The 25,786-nt window shown below is 42.6% G+C and overlaps 1 protein-coding gene across 1 annotated transcript in view; it reads left to right on the plus strand.

Annotated features, from left to right (window-relative positions):
- Window positions 1–25,786, plus strand: part of grik2 (glutamate receptor, ionotropic, kainate 2) — a 346,902-nt gene that overhangs the window by 191,304 nt on the left and 129,812 nt on the right. The window contains exons 8-9 of the mRNA XM_080897244.1: window positions 15,172–15,315; window positions 24,910–25,017. Coding sequence (XP_080753370.1) covers window positions 15,172–15,315; window positions 24,910–25,017 — 252 coding nt within the window. The remainder of the gene's footprint in view (window positions 1–15,171; window positions 15,316–24,909; window positions 25,018–25,786) is intronic.

Here is a 25,786-nt window from a genome sequence, read left to right on the forward strand (position 1 = left end):
ATATATTCATGATATACAATATATGGTTTCTAGAATTTTCCTTTCAAGGTCAACTCTGACTTTGGGCACTGAAGGACAAGGTCCAGCACTTAGGTCTCGTGTCCCTCAGGTGTCCTTTATTGTTGTGACGTTTAAACACAATCTGTAAAAAACAAAAGTGTTTGTAATATAAAGTTTGTAGTTTCAGTCATTGGATTCGGCGTGACCTTCACCTTATTGTCACCTAAGTGAAATTGTCCTGAGCAGTTATTGACAGCTAGTATCAAATGATATACTCAAAACTGTTGATGCTAGAGTGCTAGCAAACAGACAAACAGTCAGTTACATACTCCCTCCCTTCTGGGGGATGGATGTTACAGTCAGAAAGCTGGATGATATATGTGGGGAAACAAAAGCAAAATGTAAAATAAACTTTAAATTAAAAACGTAAACCTTTGTGAAACTACACTGAATAAAAGGGATTGGCCACCTCTTGGATTTACGTAAGCATCTTGCGTGTATTTAACACAAGTGCCTCATGCTTTAAAGTTAAGTGTAACTATATAGTGTAGAAACTACATGATATGCAGAGAGGCAGATTAAATTGTTCATATCATGTTCGAGTGAAGTAAGTCAATAACTTACTGCGCCACTGCACGGGGTTTCAGGAAGGCATCCATCTCAGTCAAGTCGAGCAGCCGCCTCTACTTTGTTTGGTTTACCGAAAAAAGTAAATTGGGTGGATGTTTCATTAAAAAAGTCTAACTTGTAATTTGAACACAATAGTTTCATGTTTCTATGAACGTAATTAAATCATGAAGGATCTGTACGAAATTCAACAACTTAAGTTGTTCTTGTTGAGATGACCTGATACAATCTAGTGAGAGTGGTTAGTTGCTTAACTCATGAAATTCACAAGATCGCACGAGATGTCAAACTGCAGGAAAATCACTGGAGTTATAAGAGGCAGACAACTACACCCACACCATGTGTTTGCTATCACTATTTATTGTGGTTTAACCTGTCAAGGACAAAAACGTACAGAAAATTCTGCATCAAGCCTTGTAATCATAGCTTTCCTGCTTTTGATAAGCCTGGATTGGTGGCATGGTGGTTAGTGCTGCTGCGTCACAGCAAGAAGGTCCTGGGTTCATAATCCACAGTCTGGCTAGTTTACAGTTAGGTTAGGTTAATTGGTGATTCTAAATTACCTGTCAATGTAAATGGTTGTTTGTCTCTATGCGATAGACTGGTGGGCTGTCCAAGGTGTACCCTGTCTCTTTAACTCAGTTGTTTAAGTTTCTGCCAAAGCAAAACATTTGTGTGCAACCAATGTCCACTATTGAATCAAGTAAATCCAACATGGCCTTTTTTCAGTGTATACAGGAATAGGGAGAGTTCAGTCTGTTTTGTCTTGAGCTTTGTTCCTTAAGTGAAGAACAACCAAGAAATCCTAATAAAAGTACTGCGTTTGCAGTACCTCTAAAAATGACAGAAACTTGACCTTGCAAGGCTCTAAACTTAACCGGGGTCATCTTGGCACTAATTGTGAATTTGATGGGACTATATTGTAAAGAAGTCATGGATTGTGTAACATGAAACCTTCTGGGTAACTTTGTCAGTTGCTTGTCAGCAGGATTTTGGACTAAACTCTTCATGGATGTATTGCTAACATAAGTAAAAAAGAGCTCACGGGGTCATAATGGAAGAATATAAAGGTTTCTAGTATTTGGACAATTAGGATTTTCTTTGTATTTTTTTTATGTACTCTCACAGTGATTTTAAATCAATCAAGATGCGACTGTAGACTTTCTGCCATCTTTATATAACCTTCCGGTTAAAACACTTAACAGCAACTGGAGATCCTTTTACATATAAGGATGGCTGCCTGAAGTCTATAGTCCATGGACATCACAAACCGCTGTTTCCTCCCTTGAGATGCTCTGTCAGGTCTCTATTGTAGCTGCCTTCAGTTGTTGCTTGTTTGTGGTTCTGTCTGCCTCCAGCTATGTCTTGAGTAACTGAAGAACCATGTATATGTCTACATTCATGCTGCTGCATCTAACAACTATTAAATCCTCAGTAAAACACCGAACAAATATACATGCTCATACCAGAAAAAAACCCTCCACCACGACATGTTTAATCCAGAGCTGAATTCAGAATTCCTGCTCCTCACATACAAGGTCTTAAATAATCAGGCCCCATCTTTTCTTAATGACCTTGTCAGGGAACAAAACTGTCAAACAATGAAAAAAGTCTCAGTCCAACAGTTCAAAAAGTTCAGAGGCCCAACTGTGACTTCTGCAGTGGCCACATAGGAGTCCCACAAGCCAACCACGGTTCCTGGTGGGCAGCATTGCTGGCGAGATCCTTCTGGTGGCCTGTCACGGGTCTGGCGGCAGTAAACAGTTCTGGTGGGCAGCTGGAGATCTGGTGGCTCTGGTGGCAGACCCCGGGTCCAGCTTTGGCTGGGAAACATACTCTGGCAGGAAGTGACGTTGCATGGAAGGCAACCTGGGACATGGACGCGCAAGCCATCCTGGATTTGGATGTGGAAAGTGAGGAGCGCTGGTGGCATGGACACTGCTTCCTTGTTGACAGCGAGGCCGAGCCAATAGAAATGGTAACCTCCTGTTCATCTGTTTTTTGATCATCTGTGACTGAATTCATCAAAACAACAGAGTCCGATGTACTCACTGCGGTGATTAGTGTTGCTGCACCATGGTTAGCTGACCCCGCTGAGAGAGTTGAGGAGTAGTGTGATGATGGTGGCATAATGGATGGTCAGAAGGTGGAGCAGCGACTGGCGACAGGCAAACCATCCGCTGGTGCTGTGAATACCAGGTTGCAAGGGCTTCTAGGAGGGCAGCTGGACTCTCCCTGCATGGACTGCCCATGCCAAACAGTTCGAATCGGTGACTCGCTCTCAGATCCAAAATAATTTCTGGGTTAAGATTATTTTTATTTTTCCAGTTCATGAGGACTGTTTTCTTGGCTATGCATAGGGCAGTGAAGATCATATGGGCTATATTCTTTTCTGAAGTGACATTATCTAAGCTGCCCAACAAACACACTAAGGGGGAGGTTGGAATGTTACATTTCAGACATTTTGATAAGTCTTCACATATCTCGCGCCAAAACTTTTGCACTGGTGGACAGAACCAAAGAGCGTGGATGTAATTGTCTGGTGTATTGCCTTGACAGTGTGAGCAGTTGTTGGAAGATGTAAAGCCCATCTTGAACATCCGATGACCTGTATAGTGCACTCTATGAAGTATTTTGTATTGTATTAATTGCAGACTGGGATTTTTAATTAATTTAAAAGTTTTTAAGCAAATCTGAGACCAGAAGTTTTGGTCTAGGTTGACTGATAAATCTGCTTCCCACTTTGCAGTAGGAAGGGATATTGATTCATCTAATTTAGAAAGTGTTCTGTATATTTTAGATAATAATTTGGGGGATTTAAGAGTAAGAAAATGTGCCGCACTTAGTGGTGTTTGTAATTCAACTTGACTGAGGTTAAATTTCTTTTTTACTATGGATTTAATTTGTTGATATTCTAAAAACCTTGTCTTGTTGATCCCATATTGTTCAACTAGTCTGTCAAATGGAATAAATTCTGTTCCCTCTAATATATGTTCTAAGTATTTAATTCCTTTACAACTCCATTCTGGGAAATTAATCATATTATTGTTTTGTAATATGTCAGGGTTATTCCAGATAGGTGTACGTTTGCATGGGATTAATGAAGACTCCGTTATTTTTAGAAACTCCCACCATGCTGTTAGAGAAAAGCTGATGTTGATACTTTTAAAGCATTCATGTCTTTTGATGTTTGAGCTAATAAATGGTAGGTCTGAAATCTCTAGATCCTTGCATAGTGCCTGTTCAACATCTAGCCAGGGCTCAACTAAGAAGGTATGTTTTAACCATTCTGAGATGAACTGAAGCCTGTTGGCTAAGAAGTATTGGTGAAAATTAGGCAGATCTAATCCTCCTCTATCCTTGGTTCTTTGTAGCGTTTTTAAGCTAATACGCGGGGGTTTATCTATCCAAAGGAATTTGGATAAAATAAAAATAATCTTAATTCTAACCAATATAGAAATTATCTATTAGATTACATTAGTCTTGACACAGCCTCTGCCACCACATTAGATCAATTGCTCTGGGCCCCTTTTATCAGCTCCATCACCTAGTGGGGGTGGGGGGTCATAGTTTGGTCCCGCCTTCACTGTTGTGATTGGTGAGGGGGTAGGGACAGGCTTAGGGCGTCGGGGGGTTCCCCGGAGGCATCTTCCTTGGGGGGCTCAACCCGGGGTAGCGGTCACGTCCGGTTGAGGGCTCTGTTGGCTCTCAGGTGACTGTTTCCTCGCGGCTGCGTGCAGCGGGGCTAGGGGAGGGTCTGTGCTGACGGACGTGGGTTACTGACCTGGCAACCTGGCTGCCCCTGGGTGGGTCCGGGATGGGCGTGAGGTTTTGGGGGCGCTCCGTCTCTGGGCTGGGGCCCGGGCCGGGCCTCGGGTCCTGGTTGGTGTGTTGCCGGGGTTGTGGGCGGGTGGGTGCATGGGGGCCCGGCCCTGGAGCAGGGTGCCGCCGGTGCATCGAGCCGCCTGGGGGGCTCTTCAACTGGTGGGGGGGATGGTCACATCTTGCAGGAGCTTTCTTCTCTCAGGAACTCTCTGCAGGAGGGGGAGATACAGGAGAGGTGGAGGAAGATCTCAGCCTGGGCGTTTACCGTCTTATGTAGTCTGGAAGATGTGTGGTTGGTGGGGTGGGTGCAGTTTTCTCTGTGGTGGGGTTGGGTGGACTGTCCAGGGCTCTGTGGAGCCGGGGGGCGCTACTGCACTGGGCCCCGGTCTGATGGGCCTGGGCCCCCCTTCCCTGGCGGGTCGCGGAGGGTGGGAGTGCCTACTGGGGTCAGCGGGGGAGCTGGCCCCAGGGAGGGGTTACCTGCCCCTCCCTTCCTTCCCTCCCCATCTCCAGCTGCCTCCCTCTTCCCGCTCCTCCACAACCACCCACACATGCAGGGCCTTGGAGTGGGGGTATGTCACCAGGGTGCAGAGGAGGCTACCCCCCCCCCCCCCCTGTCCCCTTCTGGCTGCCTCTGCCTCAATTTTATCCCACAACTTAGACATTCACATTATTCACACTCTCATTACACATACATATAGGATCTTGGGGGTGGGCACAATCACGGAGTCCAAATCACCATCAGGGTGTATACCTCACCCCTGACGTCGTTGCCCACCTCTCAATTTTAAATACACTTAGTCATTGAGGGTTAGCAGGAGGGACTATGCGCTTACCTGCTGCTCCTTGGCAGGTAGCTCCATGCCCTCCTGGGTTTTAATTGCACCTTAGAACACATATGCATCAACACTACAATGAGCGGGTGGAGGGAGGTTTGGAGTCTTCTCCCACCCCCATTCTCTGCGGCCTGCTGGAGCGGGAGGGCTAGTAGGAGGAGTTGGCCGTCCGACTGGGGTCTGGGGTGTGGGGCCTCCCTGCTGCTGCGGAGTCGGGGTGGTCTGCCTCTCCCCACCGCAGGGAAAAGGGTAACACCACCTGGGTCTGGGTGCAATTCCCCCCTCCAGGGGCAAGGGTACCTAGACCCGGTTTGTAGAGTACGCTTGGGGAGTGTGATTGTGTGTACAGCGTCTCTTTATGTCTGTCTCCATGTTGGTTGAGTGTGGAGTAAGTGCATATGAGAGCATGAGGGTGGGAATGGATGTTTGTGTCTGTGTGTGCCTGTATGTCTGTGTCTATATGTCAGGTTGGGTATCAGACGCCACCTCTCTGGGGACACCTCAGGCCCTCCAAGGTTTGGAGGCCTATCTCCACCCACCACCACTTCCCCTGCCGGTGGCGGACTCCCTCAGGTGTCGGTGTGTTGGTGGTTCTTTGTGTCTGGGGGTGGGCGTCCGGGTGCACACCGGCTCACTCCTTGGCGGCCGCTTGTCGGGGCCTGGGGCCTGGGGCTCGCTCGGGCCCCTTTGGAGGTGGGGTGCCCCCGGCCTCTCGGCCTAGGGCTCGGTCACTCAGGCGCAGCTGGGGGCCGGTGGAGCTCACGGGCGCGTCACTGCAACTCCCCCTGACTTCTGCTCCGCGGCTGCTGGGCGAGCCCTCATCTGGGACTCTCCTCAGCTCTTACTGGGACAGTGGCGCGGCTGCCCCTCTGTTGGTCTTCCATGGTCTCTTGTGTTCTGGGGGCCTCTGGATGTCTGGAGTTTTGATCTCCTCCATACCCGCTTCACACCCTGGAGGACGGGGCTGTGGCCCCCCCACACTCCCTAGCAGATCATTACATGGAGAAACCTTTGGAATGCAAGCATGCTGATCCACACAGGTATGCACACATGGGTATTCACAGACGCGGACTAAAGCTTTCTTGGCTGCTGCCTCAAAGCACACTGTGCGCTGTCTATCTTGCGTGCTGCACAATATCGTTTATTACTTAGTAAATACTGATATCTATGACTAGCTAGTTTATTGTGATGGTGCTTTGTTTTCTCTATTATTATGTTGCTCTTTGTTGTTTGCTGTCTCCTCTGTTTGTTTTTGTTTGTTTGTTTTTTTTTTTTGTTTTTTTTCTCCATACAGGTGACCCAGGAGTTTTTTTTTTTTTTCTCTCTCTCTTCCCCCCCCTTCTCACCGTCTCTTCTCCCCTTTGGTTTTCTTTCTTTCTCTCCCCCTCTCTCTCTCATTCATTCCCCCTGTCCTATTTATTAAAAAAAAAAAAAAAAAAAAAAAAAATGACAAAGGATGAACTGAAGCTCTGCCATCACGTAATGTCGCATACTGCTGTTTCTGATGTCATTTAAAAAAAAAAAAAAAAAAAAAAAAAAAAATTTCTGGGAAACTGGGGAAACGCTGTGGATGATAGGAAAATATAAAAAAAAGACTAACTGTAAGTGTCTTTTGTACTTATCCGTGGCCTGGATTACACTCTGGCAATAATCCCACAGTTGCGCAAGCATTTCCTCCTCCGTGGCGAAACCTGAGTCCCCTGTGGCTGGATCGTTCTCTCAGGGAATGCGAGGAAAGTAGGACCCAAATGCAGGACTGTCTGTGAGGAATGCAGTGCGTTTATTTACAGTGCAATCACAACAAGATGCAGACTGAATCCCGTGTGTGATTCCGGTGAATGTGTGTCCCTGACTCCCGTGCAGTATCTCCTCCCAGTGACTATGGTCCGTGTTTCCACTCTCTCTGTTTCTAAACCCCGTGTGCTTGCTCTGTCTTCCCGTTTCTGCGATCCTGCAGGAAACCACAAAAGCAGCCATAAGAAACTACTCTCTAACGGCAAACAACACACTTCCAAACATTTATGTTCACTGGGTAAACTGTCAGTTTCTCACACAGCAATCCAGCGTTGATGGGAGCTCAGCCACTCAGTTAAGAAGCTCCTGAGACGATGCTGATTAGCTGCAGGTTCCCTGCAGGCGGGAACACACTCGACAGCTCCGGAATCAGACAGAAATCAGGACACCAACATACACGTAAAAAGGGAAACTAGGGGCAACAGCACAATACATGGCAGGTCACGCTGCAAAGACCGCCAACCCAAGATAAACCAGCAAATATAAAAAAGTCCATAACTACTCATGAACCCTGGGTCCCCAGATCCAGGTCGTTGACAATCCTTGTAGTACCATATCACCCTATTAGAGCACTTCGCTCTCGCTCTGCAGGCCTACTTGTTGTTCCTAGAGTATTTAAAAGTAGAATGGGAGGCAGAGCCTTCAGTTTTCAGGCCCCTCTTCTGTGGAACCAGCTTCCAGTTTGGATTCAGGAGACAGACACTATCTCTACTTTCAAGATTAGGCTTCAAACTTTCCTTTTTGCTAAAGCATATAGTTAGGGCTGGACCAGGTGACCCTGAATCCTCCCTTAGTTATGCTGCAATAGACGTAGGCTGCCGGGGGATTCCCATGATGCACTGGGTGTTTCTTCGTCACTCACTACCTCTCTGCACTGAATTACTGTCCTGTCTTCCTACCCCCACCCCAACCGGTCGCAGCAGATGGCCCCGCCCCTCCCTGAGCCTGGTTCTGCTGGACGTTTCTTCCTGTTAAAAGGGAGTTTTTTTCTTCTGTTTGTTGTCCGACAGTATGTGTGTGGCTTTCCAGGAAAATGGTTTCTTGTATTTTCTATAGTCATTAAATTGTTTAAAAGAACAGAAAAACATGCTTAGCTTGTGCGTATCTGCCATCCCAGTACGTTACCTGCTTGTAATTAAAGAGTTTTGTCACATCTGTTTTGACTATAGATGCTGTTGATGATGTTTTGATTAAAGAGACCAAGACTAATTACATTTATATGACCCTCGTGAGTTTAATAAACTCCAGGAGTTGGTTAACCGTCTTTTGCTTAAGGAGTAATAAGCCTGTGACGTGTTACAATGTATTTATTTGTTTTGTTTTTTTCATGGACATGACCAAATGTGTTTGTTGAATCAGTACTCAAGCAGAGAAATGAACAGGTGACTGCCTGATTTTTCTTTCCATCACAATCCTTCGTGCCCTGCATACAAATATTCATGACATATCAGTACAGCTTGTGTGTACAATGCTGAGAAAAGCAGAAATAGCTGATGGCTGTGAGTGACCTAGTCATGACTAAGGCCTCTGAGAGATTCCAAGAGTACAAAACATGCTCAATTTTTAATCCCTTCAAGTAGCTGGAAGCCGGGGCTGAAGAGTCACAGTGCAATGAGGGAGGGAGGCTACTAAGCTGCCTTGGATCATTAGTTGAAGGCTAAACTTTCCTCCTACACACACACAAACACAAACCCCTAAACCCAAGTTCTCTGTGCCGCTCCCAAGTGCACCCTTATATCTCAAGGTGTTTATGTTTCAATCACAAGAGCCACAGCAGTGTGACCACAGCGTTCTGCATGACTAGCAAAGCTGCAGCTCCAACAGCCGTCCCTCACTGCTTCAGGAATCAGTTTTTTTGTGGTATAACAAGTCTCAACTCTGGAAATTTGCTATTGGCTTTGTGTCCCTCTTTCTGTGAGGAACTTCAAAATAAATCCATCACTGTCCCCCGTGGAGAAATGTTAAGAAGGGATAGAATCGACCTCTGCCTGTTTTTTCCTATTGTTTGAACATCTGTCACATGCAATACGGCTTATACAGTTGTGATAGAACATTTTGCAACAATACATCTCATGGCTCTGTTCCAGTGTTACTTCAGAGAGTCTGTGGAAAGTAAACAGAGTCTATGTATATATATATATATGTGTATATATATGCATATGTATATATATATATATATATATATATATATATATATGTGTGTATATATATATATACATATGCATATATATATGTGTATATATAGATATAAATATAGATAGATAGATAGATAGATAGATAGATAGATAGATAGATAGATAGATAGATAGACATATGTGTGTATGTAGGCTGTGTGTGTGTGTGTGTGTGTGTGTGTGTATGTAGGCTGTGTGTGTGTGTCTGTGTGTTTGTTTATCTGAATGTGAATCTCTACTAAAACGTTAAGTGGCAATTATCAGGCCAGCAGTTTCAAACACTGTGGGGTATATGAGAAATACATGTGTGTAATTCTAACCATCACTTGAGTCTGGTCAGTGAGTCAGTGCGTTTATCCTTTGTTATGCCAGTTTTCCAAACCCTGTTATGAACCTTTATTCTCAAGTTAGCTTCTCTTCCTCCCTGCAAGGGAGCATGCATTTACTGAGAGTAGGCTGCAAAAAGCTTCAGGAAGTTATCAGCCCATCCCCAGTGTGGGGAAAGCTGTTTCTTGCCATTTTGTTTCCATGGCAATGTTGATGAGCTGGTTGTTTAGTAGGGATGTGGGTTGGTGGCTTGGGGTGCAGGGAACCTTTGCAGCTTCCAAGTCCACCTGGGTATTTTAACAATTCATAAAAGTGTTGAAATCAATCTGAGCTTAGGAGATTTAATTAATCTTCCCGACTCTCAGAGTGAAAGAAAGAGAGCGGAAGAGATGGAATGAGAGAGGGAGAGACAGGTGGAAAAATAGACAGTGTAAGGTTTAACGCTCATATTGGCTGACACAAGGGAAAAGCAGCTTTTAAAGCATTTAGCTGTAATTTCATTCAGGAGTGACATAATTGATTTTAATGAGATGTTTATGGAGTGAAGTGCCGGTGTTGCTAAATCATTTGCAAGTCTGCCTGACGGGTACTTGTGAGGCTCGCACCAGGGAGAAGCAGAGAGGCACACAAACCTCTCCTGCCAGAACTCCTCCAGCAATTCTCAGCTCATCTTTTCTCTTTCCTGCACACCACTTAATGCATTTGGCTTCTTCTTATTTTAATTAAGAGCACACTTAAATTAAATACTTTTTTTATGACTTTGATTAGGCTTTTGTACAAGTTCACTTCTAGTCCTGCTGACTTCTCCTGTATATAGCATACACGGTGTAACTGACTGACAGGCTGTCACATTGCTATTATGAGTTCCCTCTGGGCCTGTGTGCTTTATAACAGAGAGAATAGATGGCATCATGACAGAGTGCAGCTCCTGCCCTCAACACTAAAAGGAACACTGCCTGCAATGAAAATGGCAGTGGAGCTGAATTCTTTCCATTCAAAAGCACAAAGTCGTGTTGACTAAAGTGCCCATTTAAAAAGGTACAGCCCACTGAACGGTCATTATGATCTCATATACACGAACAGTATCACTTCTCCACCCACTGGCAGGCTTTGTTGTTTTGGAATAAAAACAAATGTGTTTTTTAGGTAGCAGAGTGACGACGCCACCAGAGATTATTTAAATACATAATCTGAATCGTCCTTCATTTTTCAGTATTAGGACTGAAGGGTAGCACGCCTTCTGCATATCTGTGTATGTGTGGAGTTCTCCCTGTGAATGTCCGGGTTTCTTCTGGGCACTTTCTTCCTTAATATAAAAACATGCATGCTACATTAGCAGTGCTGTGTTCAAGGTACACAAAATATCAAAGTACATAGAGTATATTGCAGGAAGCCTGCAGTTACAGACAGAATATTATAAGGATGGGTCGGGTGTATCCTTCGTGGCCCACGATATCCCAGAATTCATAGCGCGTCCCAGCCAATTCCAGTTTTCAACAATGGCGGCCGCTACTAAGTTTTTAATATTGCTCTTATTAATCTTTCTGGGTCACAAAATAAACTTTAAATATATTTTCAGGCAAGAATGTAGCTGTGTAAACCTCAAATATCTGCTCGGTTTATCAAGATATCGCATATTTGCAAAAGTGCTCCGACATTTTCGGAGACGTCTGTTACCCACCAGCTCGATAGCTGACCAGGAGCTCGAGGGTCACTGGAGCCCCCGAGAACAGTGAACTCCCGGCACATTGTTCTCAAACCAACCCATTTGCTACTCAGGTTAAACATGATATATAAGTCACTTAGACAACCTAAAAATCTTATTGTTTGGCTTTTTCAGTGTTTTATTTGTTTGTATGTAAATCGGTTTGGCTGAGATTAAAGTTATTAGATTAGATTAGATAAAATTAAACTTTATTAATCCCCCGGGTGGGTTCCTCTGGGGTTTTCACACAGCTGAATAAACCTCCGGGCCACCCGACCTTCTGAGGACCTGGCCCACGTAGAGCAAAGGACAGGTCCTCAGGAGGATGCAGCCCATGAATTTGGACAGCCGTAATATACACAAATCATTGAATATCAGGATTCCAATCATTTCCATGACAACAGGTGTGAAAAACCAAGGACTGCTTCTACAAACAGGGTAAATGTTACAAGTGTTGAAACTGAAAAAAGCTAAATTATACTCATCAAACTATATGCATCAGAAAACAAAGAAATGATATAAAGTCGCTCTAGTAAATTTATGCTACATACATTCAGCAGCCACTTTACTGCATAGACCTGTTCAACTGCTCATAATCCTAAAATTTCTAATCAGCCATTCACATATCTTTCTTATAACTTTCTCCAGAACCAATCACTACAGACCCCAAACTTCATGTGGCCACCTGATGAGCTCAAGAACAGTGTGTAGAGAGCTTCATTGAATGGGTTTTCATGGATCAAGCCTTAAAGCGCAGTGGTGTAAAGACGCCACCACTGGACTGTAGTGCAGAGAGGAAACGTCCTCTGGTGTTACAAGTCTGACAATCCGGTGGCTTGGTGGTTGCCAGTAGAGCAGTACTGGTCTAACTGCATTGCAACGGTACAGTTTTGTGCAGGGGGGAATTTTGATGTGGGATTGTTTTTCAGGAGTTGAGCTTAGTTCCAGTGAACACAAACCTACAACCTGCATATGATTTTTATCTGTCCAGTCTGATATGCACTAATCTGAAGAAGTGCACATTTGGAGGGCAGAGAGGTCATCTGAATCATTTTACCACTCACACTGGAAAAACAAGTTGAAGTCATACATGTCACAGATTTTTACACATTTATTTATATGTGTACTCCTAAGTGCCAGTCCTAGGCCTGCATGAGTAAGTAGGATTGTGCCAAGAAGAGCATCGACATGGCCAAATAGCGCTGGTTAACAATGACCACCATGGGTTCTGTTGGCCTACAGGGTGCCAGTGCAAACTGTGCTACTGTTGGACGAAGACAGTGAAAGAAGAAAGGGAGAAGCCATGTTAGAAGGCAGAGGGAAAGTTCTAGAGTAGGGACTTTAAATTATTACATGTGGTAAAGGGAGAAACTCATGACCAAGAGGAGGAAGATAGATATACTGTGTGTGCAGGATACCAAGCACAATGACACTAGCACTAGTTCTGACATGATCTAGATTTCTTACCATGACAGGACACTTTGAATCCATTTCTGGTGTGAGGTGGGTCATCTTGAACGAGGACTATGTCAATAGTGTTGTAGAGATGAAGACAGTGCCAGACAGACTCCTGAGACTCCAGCCTAAACTCGGAGGGGAGATGTTGAATGTTCTCAGTCCTTCAGGTTGGATAGCAAACGAGAAATTCTGGAGCAAGTTGGATGAAGTGGTAGAGAGTGGAGTGACCTCCTCCCCCACAGGATGGACAAGACTAGAAATGGTTTCAGCTTTAAAAGAACTTGGTATGGGTTAGAAAAAAACGATTGGTTTATGTTACAATGATTGCTGGTTCTTTTAAAACTCATTCTTGGTTGCCATAGTGACACATCGCTGCTTTGACAACCCGTGTGCTGCATACATAAAATATTTTCCTTAATAAAATGCATTTTTTTAAAAGTTCATGCTGTCGAAAAACAAGAAACCCCCGCAAATATGTTGCATTTCTTTGACTATCTCCCATTTGCTGTTAGACTGCACTGATTTAACGTGAAGCATTAGCAGTTCTGTAATCAGAGTGGATCATACTCATCCTGACTCTTCAGAAGAATAGTGTGTTAGAGTATGCTAACCCCCAGCACACAAGATCAACAGCCTCCATTGACACCTACACTAAAATAAATTCACACTCCCATTTGCCTCAACACCTTCTTCTAACACAGATTATTAGTACCTCACACTCCTCCAGGCACACACTCAAGCCAGTTTGCATTTTGAAAAGCTCACTGACTATCATTGATTTAAGTGCATCCCTGGACACTTCCTATGGATATGAATATAACTGCACACAGCCACACATGAACAAACAAAAACACACATGAAGTCTTAAGCTGCAGCACTGTGACGCTCAATCAGGGCTCAAATGTGGGAAAATAACAGGTTTGATAGGTTTGTTGTTGTTTTTTTTCCAGTAGGACAGAGCCTTCCCAAGCACCCTAGGGTATGATTTCTGTGCAACAACTGAGGAGAGCTGTTGTGATTGCTTTTCAATCAAGCGAGACAAACGTTAATTTAACCTCTTTTTTTCGCAAGGAGCTGCAGAATTATAGGCTTCATTTGTGAAGTGTGTATGACTGGCACTTTCTGATAGCTTCAGCAATGGTCTTCTATTTAGACCGACTGTCAAGAATTCAATGTAGGAATATACTGACAGAAATAAAGGTGGTAACGTCTTCCACGCACAGTCTGTGAATCTTTTGTCATATCACGCTTTTGTTTCTCGTTTGTTTCACTTGTCTCAATGGTTTGTTGTATCTGTATTAAATCAAATCACTGAACAAAAAGAGATTCTGTTAGTAACGCCATGACAACACTACCCAAACCCTCAGTTACAGGCCTCACGTGCCTGATGTAAGTCAAACTCACAGGAGTTAGATTCCTGGTTTCAATATCCTCATCGGCTGCTGCCTTTGCACATGGATATTATCCAGCTTGCTCCCACAGTTCATCGACATGCTTGTTAGGTAAACTGCTGATTCTAAATTGTGGTGTACGAGCATGAGGCTGTCTCTCTGTGTTGGGCCAAAGCTTTAGGATGTGCCTTGCCTCTTGCGCTCTATGAGGTGCAATATGTTCCAGGCTGGCTACAATCATACACATTTAAAGGACAGCTGCTTACTCGGCGGCTGCTCAACTTTCTAACTTTAAAACAGAAATGTTGTTTGGCTTTCAGCCGTCATGTTCCCAACTGCTGGAGTCAGGTCCTGTCAGAGCTTAGATATGTGTAGGACTCTTCGTTTTTCCACTTCTTTACATAACTTATTTATTTTATATTATTCAAACTCTTTTTTTTTTTTTTTTTCCCCGTATTTTTTATTTTGCAGACGACTCACATTTTCTTCATAAAAACAGCTTAGTTGGATGTAAACACATAATTCATTACTCGGTTATTACTGGAAACCTCACCGGGTTTGTGTATCTCAAATTGTCTGCTTGTTGTGGCTTTTTTTTTTTTGAGGTTCTGCTGAGTAGCAAGATTTAGAGTTGCGTTTAAATAATCTTTTTTTCAATGAAAATGAAAGATATATAGTGTATGTTCTCATGAACTTGGAAAACCTCGAGTTTGATTAAATATTCTTCTTTTATGTCAGATTTATTCCCATATTACTTTTTTGTTTCCCCTGTCAGAATATATTGCTTCTTGCAAGCTGCTTTCAGAAGTCTCTTATCAGTTCATAAGACACTGGCAGTAAAATATTCAGGGGCATGCCTATGGCATGAAATATGCAAATCTATACGTGAGCTTTGATGTGAGGCGTTGATTTGAGCGTCACAATATTGATATTTTCCTTACTTTGGACAAATCTTTGCTGGTGTTATGAGCTAATGTGTCATGTGCTGTATTCCCAGTTAATGATCGTTTCTCCCTCTTTGTCTTGGTTTGCAGACGGATGCTGCACTGATGTATGATGCTGTGCACGTGGTGGCCGTTGCTGTGCAGCAGTCTCAGCAGATCACTGTCAGCTCATTACAGTGCAACCGACACAAGCCCTGGCGTTTTGGAAACCGCTTCATGGCCCTCATCAAAGAGGTAGATGCTCGTCTACCTGCTCTTCATTCCATCGTCCTCCTTAATACACACAGCGCCTTCACACAGAAAACACACACTCTCAGGAAAGCTGACAGAAACAGCATGTAAATAAGGCTTAGGCAGTCGAGAAGAAAGGGAATATGAATAAATAGAAATTATTTATCCGTGTATTTATTTATATGGAAATCATTTTTCCTAGCGTCTGCACATGCTTACACCCCTGAGGAGGGCAGCCATATTGGGCCGGTTGTCTGAATTTCAGCATTAATCATCCAGGCAGAAACAAAGACACTGCATCATCTGAATTTCTGTTAATTGCTCCAGCAGTTTGCAGCATGGGTGAAGCCAGATGAACAATCTACAGCTTCCTGTCTGTGGAAAATATGCAGATTATCAGCCTATATTTAGGACTTGATAACTCTCTAATCTCCTGTAGTTTGCAGAGATCCTGACACTATTGAGCTGACAAACACATGAGAACCATGGATGTACTTTTATTCTTGCAATATTTACAATATTCTAACAAATGAATACAAAAAGTGCCTTGAAATAATTGAATTGACCTGAGTTGAACTAAGTATCCAGGTTCTAGTATGCTTTAGCATTTATGAAAACAGTGTTATCTGATGCACTGGCTTACATAAAAAAATTATTGGGATGTACACAGTCACAGGATTGTCACATAACACTATCCACAGAATCTTTGCTACATCTAATCTTTACAGAAGCATTCAGATGATAGTAACTACACAGTTGCAAGAAATGTATGAAATGTATACATAATTCCCATGATTGCACCACATATTTCATAACTTCAATAATATTAGTCATTGGTTTGGCATTCAGACCCTCAAGGCATTTTTGGTTTATTTTTTTAAACAGGACATCACATATTGAGTTATGGATTAAGAAACCCAGGACAATGGTTTCTTAATGACATCAGTGGGAGAGTTCTGAGGCAAAAACCAAAAACTCGAAAAAGCAGTGAAGCCAAACGTTTGTTTGACCTCAAGACTTCCAGTCCATACTCGGCACAGATGTTACTGTATACTATGCTGTCCACTTGGTAATGGCGTTCCATGTATGCCCTGCTTGCTGGCATCTTGCACCCTGCTGTTATGTGCTGGATTGTCTCAAGGTACTTGTAGTTGTCCTCAAGGTGGACAATGTTGCCTTCCGGTAGTACGATCCTCTCAGTTCTGACTACCTTCCCTCTCTTTGGTACCATCCGACTACACTTCTGCAGTCCAAATGACATTCCAGTGTGATTGCTGTATATCCCGGTGGTTTGGATCAGTGAATCAATGTCTCATTCAATCTTGGCATACAGCTTGATGTCTTTCATGTAGAGGAGGTGGCTGATGATTGCTCCATTCTGTAGTCGGTATCCACAGCCAGTCTCCTCAATAATCTCACTGGCCTTCTGTCAGCCATTTTGGGTGTTTCTCATCCATTAGCTGCTGGGTCATTTGTGCTGCCAGACGCTCGACGAGTGCAGTCAGCTTTTTTTGCAGTCAGCCAATCATGTCGAGGCCTGCTGCTGTCCAACTCTTCATACTGGAGACGTGTTCGTGGATTTCTGCCACAGTGATTCTTACTGGAACTTGTTCAGGGAGTCCCACAAAATTGATTTTGTTCATCTGAACCTAGACCATTGATCAACAACCACTGATCAATGACCATGAGTACCATTCGCAGAGAGTTGGGGAATGGCTGCAATCACAGCATTGTAAGATGGTGACAGATGTACCCTTAGGCCCCTCCTCCATTCAGAGATGGTCTGTCCCTTTTCATGTAAATGGCCTCCTTGACTCCGCCCTCAAACCAGCGTCCCTCCCTGTCCAGGATGTGAACATCCTCATCATTGAAAGAGTGTCCACTGGCCTGTAAGTGTAAATAGACTCCTGACACGTACGGGATCACTACAGGTTTTCTCTTAGGGAGCGGTTGTCCTTCTTCTCTCCTGGATCATCTGCAGCTTTCTTTTTAATCTGTGAACTTTATATTTCATTTTTTTAAACTGGAAAAAGTGTTGGGGTTTTAGGAGCTTTCTTTAGGAGCCTTTCTACTGATCTTATCTATTTCTGATTTTATCTGTTTTGATTTTATATACTGTTTTGTTTGTTTGTTAAGCTTAAATTTCAAAACTTACATTAACTACTGATTTTATCTACTGTTCTGATTTTATCTGTTTTGATTTTATATACTGTTTTGTTTGTTTGTTTGTTTGTTTGTTAAGTGGGTTTAGAGCTCTGGGTAGCTCCCCAGCTGGGTCTAGACTGGGTCTAGAGAGTATTTTAAATTCAGGGAATTTAAAATAGAAAGTAGCTCGTCCACAGAAGGACTGGTAGCTCCCCTTACGATAAGGGTTCAGATCGCGCGAACAGGTGTGAAATGTGTGTGTTTAGTTAGTTTGTTTGTTTGCTTGTTTTAATCAATTTTAAATCATGCTTTTTATTTGTTTTTGTTTCTAATGTCTCTGTAAAGCACTTTGAATCACCTTGTTGTTGAATTGTGCTATACAAATAAATTTGCCTTGCCTTGCCTTGCCTTGATGTTTCAGTGGAGCTACCAGGCCAGACTTTACACCTTTAAGTGTCCTTTCAGTGCAGGCCTTTTTATCTACCTCGCAAACTAACGGTAGCCATACTTACCATTGTTTACCCCACCCCCCACTTTACCATCGCGTTTTCATCCTTTCGTCTATAAAAATAAAGTAATGTCCATATGCTCTACAGTGCACCAATTATATTATAAGACAGAGGAGAATACCACAGGCCTAAACCCTGCATGTCTGACAACAGGAGGTGTATCAGTCCTGTTTGCCATGTGGAGACAGCGTTTACACTGGAATCTGCCTTTGGTGGCTTTTTTGGAGCAAATGTGACATTCACTAGTAGAACTGACACACGAAACAAAACACTGACTAGACTACACAATAACTACAGCCTCCAAACGCACTAAATGTCACTAATGTCTCACATATGAAAACTCTCTTTCTTTCTTTCGCTCGCCCACTTTCTCTCACTGGCATCACTCCTAAAACCTCCCCCTCTTCCTAAACAACCAAATGCCACATGTTGCCATATCAATTTTTGATTGGTTGACATAGCAGAATTTAACACCAATAGGGAAAGGGCGTTTTTTCTTTTTTCACTCACAAGCGGAGAGTGTTTGCTAGCGCTGTCCTTAGAAAATGCCGTTTTTACTGATTCTTCCCGCTGTAAACACCACTGTTTTGCTCAGAAAAAATGTTGCGTGTATTTTTTATCATAACTCTGGTTTTACTTGGCCTATTAGTGATGGGATTTCCGGCTCTTTTTAGAGATCCGGCTCTATCGGTTCGGCTCACTAAAAAGAGCCGGCTCTTTCGGCTCCGAACCGGCTCTTCAGGTTGTTTTGTTGCTTTAATTAATTTATTATTAACAATAATATAAAATTATGCACAAAAGGAATTACTAACATAAAAACAAGTGGTTTTATTTATATATGTTTATATATAAATATATGCGGTGGCCCCTAGAGACAAAACACGTACAAACTCCAAAACACATTTCTAGCATGAACTGAACTTCCAAAGCAGAGCTACTAGATCACTTAAATTACACAATTGAAAGCATGTGTGTATTGTTTGTGTATTTATACACAGGCACTCATATATATATTCAAATAATTTAAAAAAAAGTTCATTTACCTGTTATTACCACACACCAAATCCGGTCGTTGGTACTTGCTGGCTTGTGTAGCCACAAGATAACAAAGGCTCAACACTGCGCCCAGCATCCTGGAGCACTTCTGTTGTCTTTTGTACGTGTTTTGAGTTTTTATATGCTTCTGAGTTTTTACGTGCTTCGGAGTTTGTACGTGTTTTTACGTGTTTTGGAGTTTTTACGTGTTTTGGAGTTTGTACGTGTTTTTACGTGTTTTGGAGTTTGTACATGCTTCAGAGTTCGTACGTGATTTGAAGTTTGTATGTGCTTTGTCTCTAGGGGCCACCGTAAATATACTTTTATTTATTCACTCCACATAAAATGTAATAAATAAATCATATAATACAAAAATCAACTATTCACATTTCAAGTTTTAACTATTTAAATTTTCAGCTTTTTCCTTTCACAAATTTAAAGTGAAAAGAACACAAAACACTGCAAACCACAACACAATTAAATATAAATTATAATATGAAAACTAAAAGAACATGCATATTCTCTGTCATATGGACCTGCATGAATAAACTTTCTGAATCCTTTATCATCTGCAACTGAAAATAGTTGTGGATGATTACTATACCTTTCTAATGTTGTTGTCCCTGCCTCTCTTTCTCTCTCTCTGGCTCTGTTCCTGTGCTACTGAGTGTAACTACCGCCCCTCCCCCCTCTGCCCAGCGTAAAGCACAAGGCTCGCGTGCAGAGTGAAGCGGAAAAAAAGTGCGAGAGAGAGGCTGAGAGAAAAAAAAAAAAAAAAAAAAAAAAACCCACGTGACGGCTCGCGATAAGGAGCCGGCTCGCGTCGTTCACGTCAAAGAGCCGGCTCTAAGAGCCATTTCGTTCGCGAACGACCCATCACTATGGCCTATCAACACAATCTAAAAACTGGTTTATAGATTGAAGTCCGCACTTTCGACCCAAGTTGAAATGGAGATTCTGGGTTGCTGCATCTTGTAGCTGTGTCGTCTTAAATTGATCACGTGATTTCAACTTGCCGGCGCGTCTGTCAACCCCAGAGGGTTAACCTCTGGTGAGCACATACAGCACGATCCCCATACCAATCTCTTGTTCAGTCAGCATTCCAGAGATAGTCCTCCCTTCAGTTCAGTCTTAGTTTCATCAGTAGACCATCTGTTCTGTACAAGCAACCAACTTAAAAGGGGGAAAGTCAGTTCAAGGCAGAGCTCCATCTAAGCCTTACTTTTCTTCGCCACCACCAGCATCTTAGACTAGAGGACCCTGTCCTAAAGCCTATCACCACTGGGATTCCAATATGCCATGATGGCTCATTGCAGCCTATTTGCCAAATTCAATGGCCTTCTTTGGCCATTAGAAGACAGGGGCATTGGTACACTTTTATTTACAAAGCTATGCTGGGATTGCTGCCTCCTTATATTTGTACTTTGGTCACAAGGCCAAATAGTGGTTTCCTTGCGTTCAAATGATCAGCTGCTGCTGTCTGTTCCCCTTGTCCACACAGAGTTGGGTAAGAAAGCCTTTGTGCACTCTGCGCCTTTTTCGTGGAACCTGTTACAGAAAGACTGGAAACTGACTGAACTGTTGTCTTTAAATGTTTTTAAAACTAAACTCAAAGGCCTACAGACTGCCTCAATAATGTGTAATTGTTTTGTGTAATTTTTTAACTTTGTTTGTTCGTATGTATTTGTTTGGAAATGTGCTGCCTCTTGGCCAGGACTCCCTTGAAAAAGAGGTTTTTGATCTCAACGGGACATTCCTGGTTAAATAAAGGTTAAATAAAAAAAAAAATTCCTTTCTATATCTAAATTAATATGTCCAAGTCTTCCAAGAGATCTCTCCTATTATTGAAGTAGCATTTCCTACATTACTAGCATTGAATGTTCAAACAGCTTCTATGGAGTATGGTCTTTTATCAATTGAAATGAATAAAGTCACATTTTTTCCCAAGGAAGGCAGTACCATGAAGGAAAAATAAAAACTTCTCAGGAAACGCAGAATTCCTGAAAGCTCATAGACATAGAACAAGCCTAACACTCCATAACTCTCCTTCTTGATCAAATAGCCCTTAACCCAGCAGGGTATTTAAAAACTGGCGAATCATAAGTGATGATTGCCCAGATCTTGTTCTTCCCATCCAGCTGACTGTTCAGGACTTGCCTACTCTCTGCAGGTATTTGGTGACTTTGGTGGCTTTTCTAGCTGACTTGTCGTGGTTCCTAATTGGTTGTGGGATTCCCAGATACTTGTAGGTGTCCTCTATGTCAGCAATACTAATACAAAACCAGAAGGCAGTTCTAATCCTCAGTTCTAACTTCTTTTCCTCTCTTAGTTATCATCTGAGTACACTTCTCTAGCCCGAATGCCAATTTGATGTTGTTACTGTAGATCCTAGTGGTGTGGCGTGGATCAGGCCAAGGATAAGCCAGGACACCCAGATCTCCCTCTCCCTGTCCACCTCCTCAATCTCCTCAAGAGAATACCAAGATGTTCCCAAGCCAGCATGTCCTGGATCTGACCCAAGGCCTCCTCCCCTTTGGTAGGAGGAGCTCTTAGGAGGAGGCATCCTAGCCAGACACCTAAACCACCTAAATAGGCTACTATTTGTTGGAGAAATAACGGCTCTACTCTAAGCCCCTCCGAATGGCACAGCTTCTTATCCTATCTCTAAGACTGAGCGCTTAACCCCTTCAGCTGAATCTTTTTCTACTGCTTCATATAGGCTGCTTGTATCTGCTATCTCATTGTTTCAGTCACTACTTAAGTCATTTGACCATAGTTAACAGTAGGAACAAAGATCAACCAGTGAATCAACGCTTCACTCTTATGCTCAGGTTTTTGCATTAACAGAAAGCATGTAGTGTCAACATCACTGCAAACCCTACATAAGTCCATCTGCCAATACGCCGATCCACTCTCTTACTCCCAAATAAAATATTCAATAGCGAAATATGTTGTTTGCTATTGGTAAAAAAGATTTGGCAAGTTTTTAATGGGCACAAACCACATATTCAACTCTGCTGCGTAACCCACAGATGTATTTTCCTTACAAATGCGTTACCATTCAAGAGAAAACAAACAGGCTTTACAATGGTACAAGGCTTTTTCCCAAGAAGCATTGTTACAAGTGTGTAAAGGGGGTTCTGTAGCTAGGGAGTTAGAGCAGGTCATGTATTAATTGGAAGGCCAGTGGTTCAATCATTAGCTGCTCCTGCATGCAAAATATCCTTGGGCAAGATACTAAGCCCAAGATGCTCTCATACATTCATCGGAGTTTAAATGTGCAATAAGCCCCCGGTCTCAACGTCATTGCCTAAACGACTGTTGAAATTCCTTGTAGCATAATTTAGTCCTCAGATGGGGGCACCCTCGAATACCCTATCCAGTGACTTCAGAAAGGTTAGGTAAATTGAACCATTATTGTAAACGTACTGGTAAATGGACTCATTCTAACAGTTAGGTCCATAACTATTTGAACAGAGATGACATTTTTCTAATTTTGGATCTCTACATTACCACAATTAATTTTTCATGAAAAAACTCAGATGCAGTTGATGTACAGACTCTCAGCTATATTTCACTGGATTCAACAAAAATATTAATATAGGAACTAAAGCATTTTAAAACACTATTACTTAATTTCAGGGGCTCAAAAGTAATTGGTCTAAAATAAAAATAAAATAAAATTTTCATTTCTAATATTTGGTTGAAAACCCTTTGCTGGCAATGACAGCCTGAAGTCTTGAACTCATGGACATCACTAGATGGTTTGCAGGTCTCTGAAAACCTCAGACTTAGTTTGGCTGCATCTGTCTCATGTCGCATTACAACGCAAGTGTTCCAGTGCCACCGGCAGCCATGCAGGCCCAAGCCATCACACTGCCTGCTCCATGTTTTACAGATGTGTGGTGTGCTTTAAATCACGAGCCCTCCCATGATTTCTCCATACTTTTTTCTTGCCATTATTCTGGTAGAGGTTGATGTTGGGTTCATCTGTCTCAAGAATATTTTTCCAGAACTATGCTGGCTTTTTTAAATTTTTATTTATTTATTTATTTTTAGCAAAGTCTGATCTCGGCTTTCTGTTCTTGAGGCTTATGAGTGTCTTGCACCTTGCAGCGAACCCTCTGTATTTACTTTCATGTAGTCTTCTCTTTATGGTAGACTTGTATATCTATACGCCTACCTTCTGGAGAGCATTGTTCACTTGGTTGGCTGCTGTGAAGAGGTTTCCCTTCACCTTGGAAATGATTCTGTGATCATCTACCGCTGTGACTTCCATGGTCATCTTTGCCTTTTTGCGTTGCTGAGTTCACAAGTGCTCTCTTTCTTTCTTAGGATGCACCAAACTGTAGAGTTTGCCACTCCTACTATTGTAGCAAATTCTTAGATGTGTTTTTGTTTTATTTCCGCAGTTTAAGGATGGCTTGTTTCACCTGCACGGAGAGCTCCTTTGACCACATTTTGTCTGTTCACAGCAAAATCTTCCAAATGCAAGCACCACACCTCAAATCAACTCCAGGCTTTTTATCTGCTTAATCGATAATGACATAACAAAGGAACTGCCCACACCTGCCCATGAAAGAGCATTTGAGACAGTTGTCCAATTACTGTTGCTCCCTTTATAAAGAAGATGACACATGTTGAGGAGCTGAAACTCCTAAACACGTCATCCAGTTTGAATGTGGATACCCTCAAATGAAAGCTGAGAGTCTGCACAGTAAGTCCATGTCCATTATTTAACATAACTGGAATATGTTTCAGTAAACAGAAAAAAAGACAAAACTTGTGCCAGTGCCCAAATATATGGGCCTAACTGTACAGTGATTTTTCAGTGCTTCATTGGACCAAAGTATCCTAGTAAATGCTTCTTTGGGCTCCATCTGTCTGGTCCCCATTGGTTAAGGTCTGACTACCAGACACTCTCCCTAAAACCGTGCTTTGAGGGATAAGGCCCTGGTAACCCTGATACCAGGCAGAGTAACAATATCCCATGTTGTTATCTCCATAGGAGTATTGTGAAGTGCTACTCCTTTGTCACCCAGGACCAGTTTGCCTTGGGAGACCCTATCAAGGGCAAATACCCATGATCACATGCATCCTGGGATCACTGGGGCACACGGACCCCATCAACATGCTACGGTGGCAAGAGATGAATAATAAAAATGGATCCCAAATCTCCAAGCACTTCAAAGCCCTGGAGCCAAAACCAGTGACCATGACATTACCATTTGCTTGTTGCAGACTCTAAGTATGTTTTTTGTCAGTTTCAGTTATGAAGTTTTCTTCTATAAATAACTGTTTATTTCTGTGTGTTGCCTGATTCTATTAATTGTGTTATATTTATAGCACCATTTTTGACATACATATAATAATCTCCACTTGAGTAACATGTCCATATGTCTGTGAACAGCAGCGGTATCATCACGGAGGTACCAGACACTGAGTCAAAGGAGTATGACAAATGCTTTCATGCAGCTGAATGAGTAACTTCCAGATTTGTGACTCCCACTCATCTTACTAAAGATAGGCCTCGAAGTCCCTGATTTCCAGGTGGAGAAGTACTGTGATGACTTGCTGTGCCTGAGCAAAAGCCGTCTCTACTCTGAACCCCTTTCATGCTACATCTTATACTATCACATCCCTAAACATCTGTAAAGATTGGGTAATTGCCATCTGTAAAGATTGGGTAATTGTTATAAACGCAGTTACAAAGTCTGTGCAGGCACCTTGATGGCAGAAAAGAGTGTACAGAAAGGCTCTGTGGAAAAGGGAGAATAGAAAAACTGTCTATTCTGCTCAGTCTGCAGCTTCAACATCAAGAATATATTTAAAAGTTAAACAACAGACTTGATACTGTTGGTTGAATGTCTCCTCTTCTATTTTCTGTCTCTCTGCCTTTTCTCTTTAGGCTCACTGGGATGGCTTGACGGGGAGAATCACTTTCAACCGGACCAATGGCCTGAGAACAGACTTTGACCTTGATGTAATCAGTCTGAAGGAGGAGGGGCTTGAAAAGGTTCTGTGTCTTCAATATTTATGTGTTTGTGCACTTAGAGGTTCACCTTATATGACTGTATATGTGGCAATGGGATGATGAGATAACACACAAAATGAAAGGGTCAATGTAGCAGGGAACACACATGATCAAAATGCATATGAGTAATGTCTGTGTAGACCTTCACCTGTGCTCTTGGACCTATGACAGACATGCACAGCTTCATTTTGATTTGATAGTATAAGGCCCTCACCAGGTGTCATTGGCACTTTAATTTAAACTGTGTTGTTTATTGTAGACTGTCCTCTTTATCATGCTTCTCTAACACAGCCAGGTTACTGTCAATACCTTTGTTTTTAATTCTTCATTTCATTTTCATTTATAGAGGGTCAGTTCACAATGACAGTTGTCTCAGCTGCCAGTTGCAGGGTCGGAGACCATGAACAACAAAAATGACAAAACACAAAGTACAGGAGAGACTAGATCGAAGATAATGACATGCCACAGTGGAATATAGACACATGGGGAATTAAACGAGGGAAATCCTCAGTCCTAATGAGAACTTCGGCAGCATACCATACCTGAACCAATAGCAACACAAATACCTTGACCTTACCTCATCCTGCCCTAACTGTAGCCTTTATCAGAAAGAAGGGTTTCCAAAGCTACGGCCTCCCCAAACCTAACCTATTTGCCACTCTGCAACAAGCCCCTCAAGCATCGTAGCAAACAAGCTGTGCAGACACATAAGTCAGTACACGAGCAGAACAGAAATGCATTGAAAAGAACA

Source organism: Rhamphochromis sp. 'chilingali' (assembly GCF_963969265.1).
Source record: "Rhamphochromis sp. 'chilingali' genome assembly, chromosome: 11".
Classification (NCBI taxonomy): domain Eukaryota; kingdom Metazoa; phylum Chordata; class Actinopteri; order Cichliformes; family Cichlidae; genus Rhamphochromis; species Rhamphochromis sp. 'chilingali'.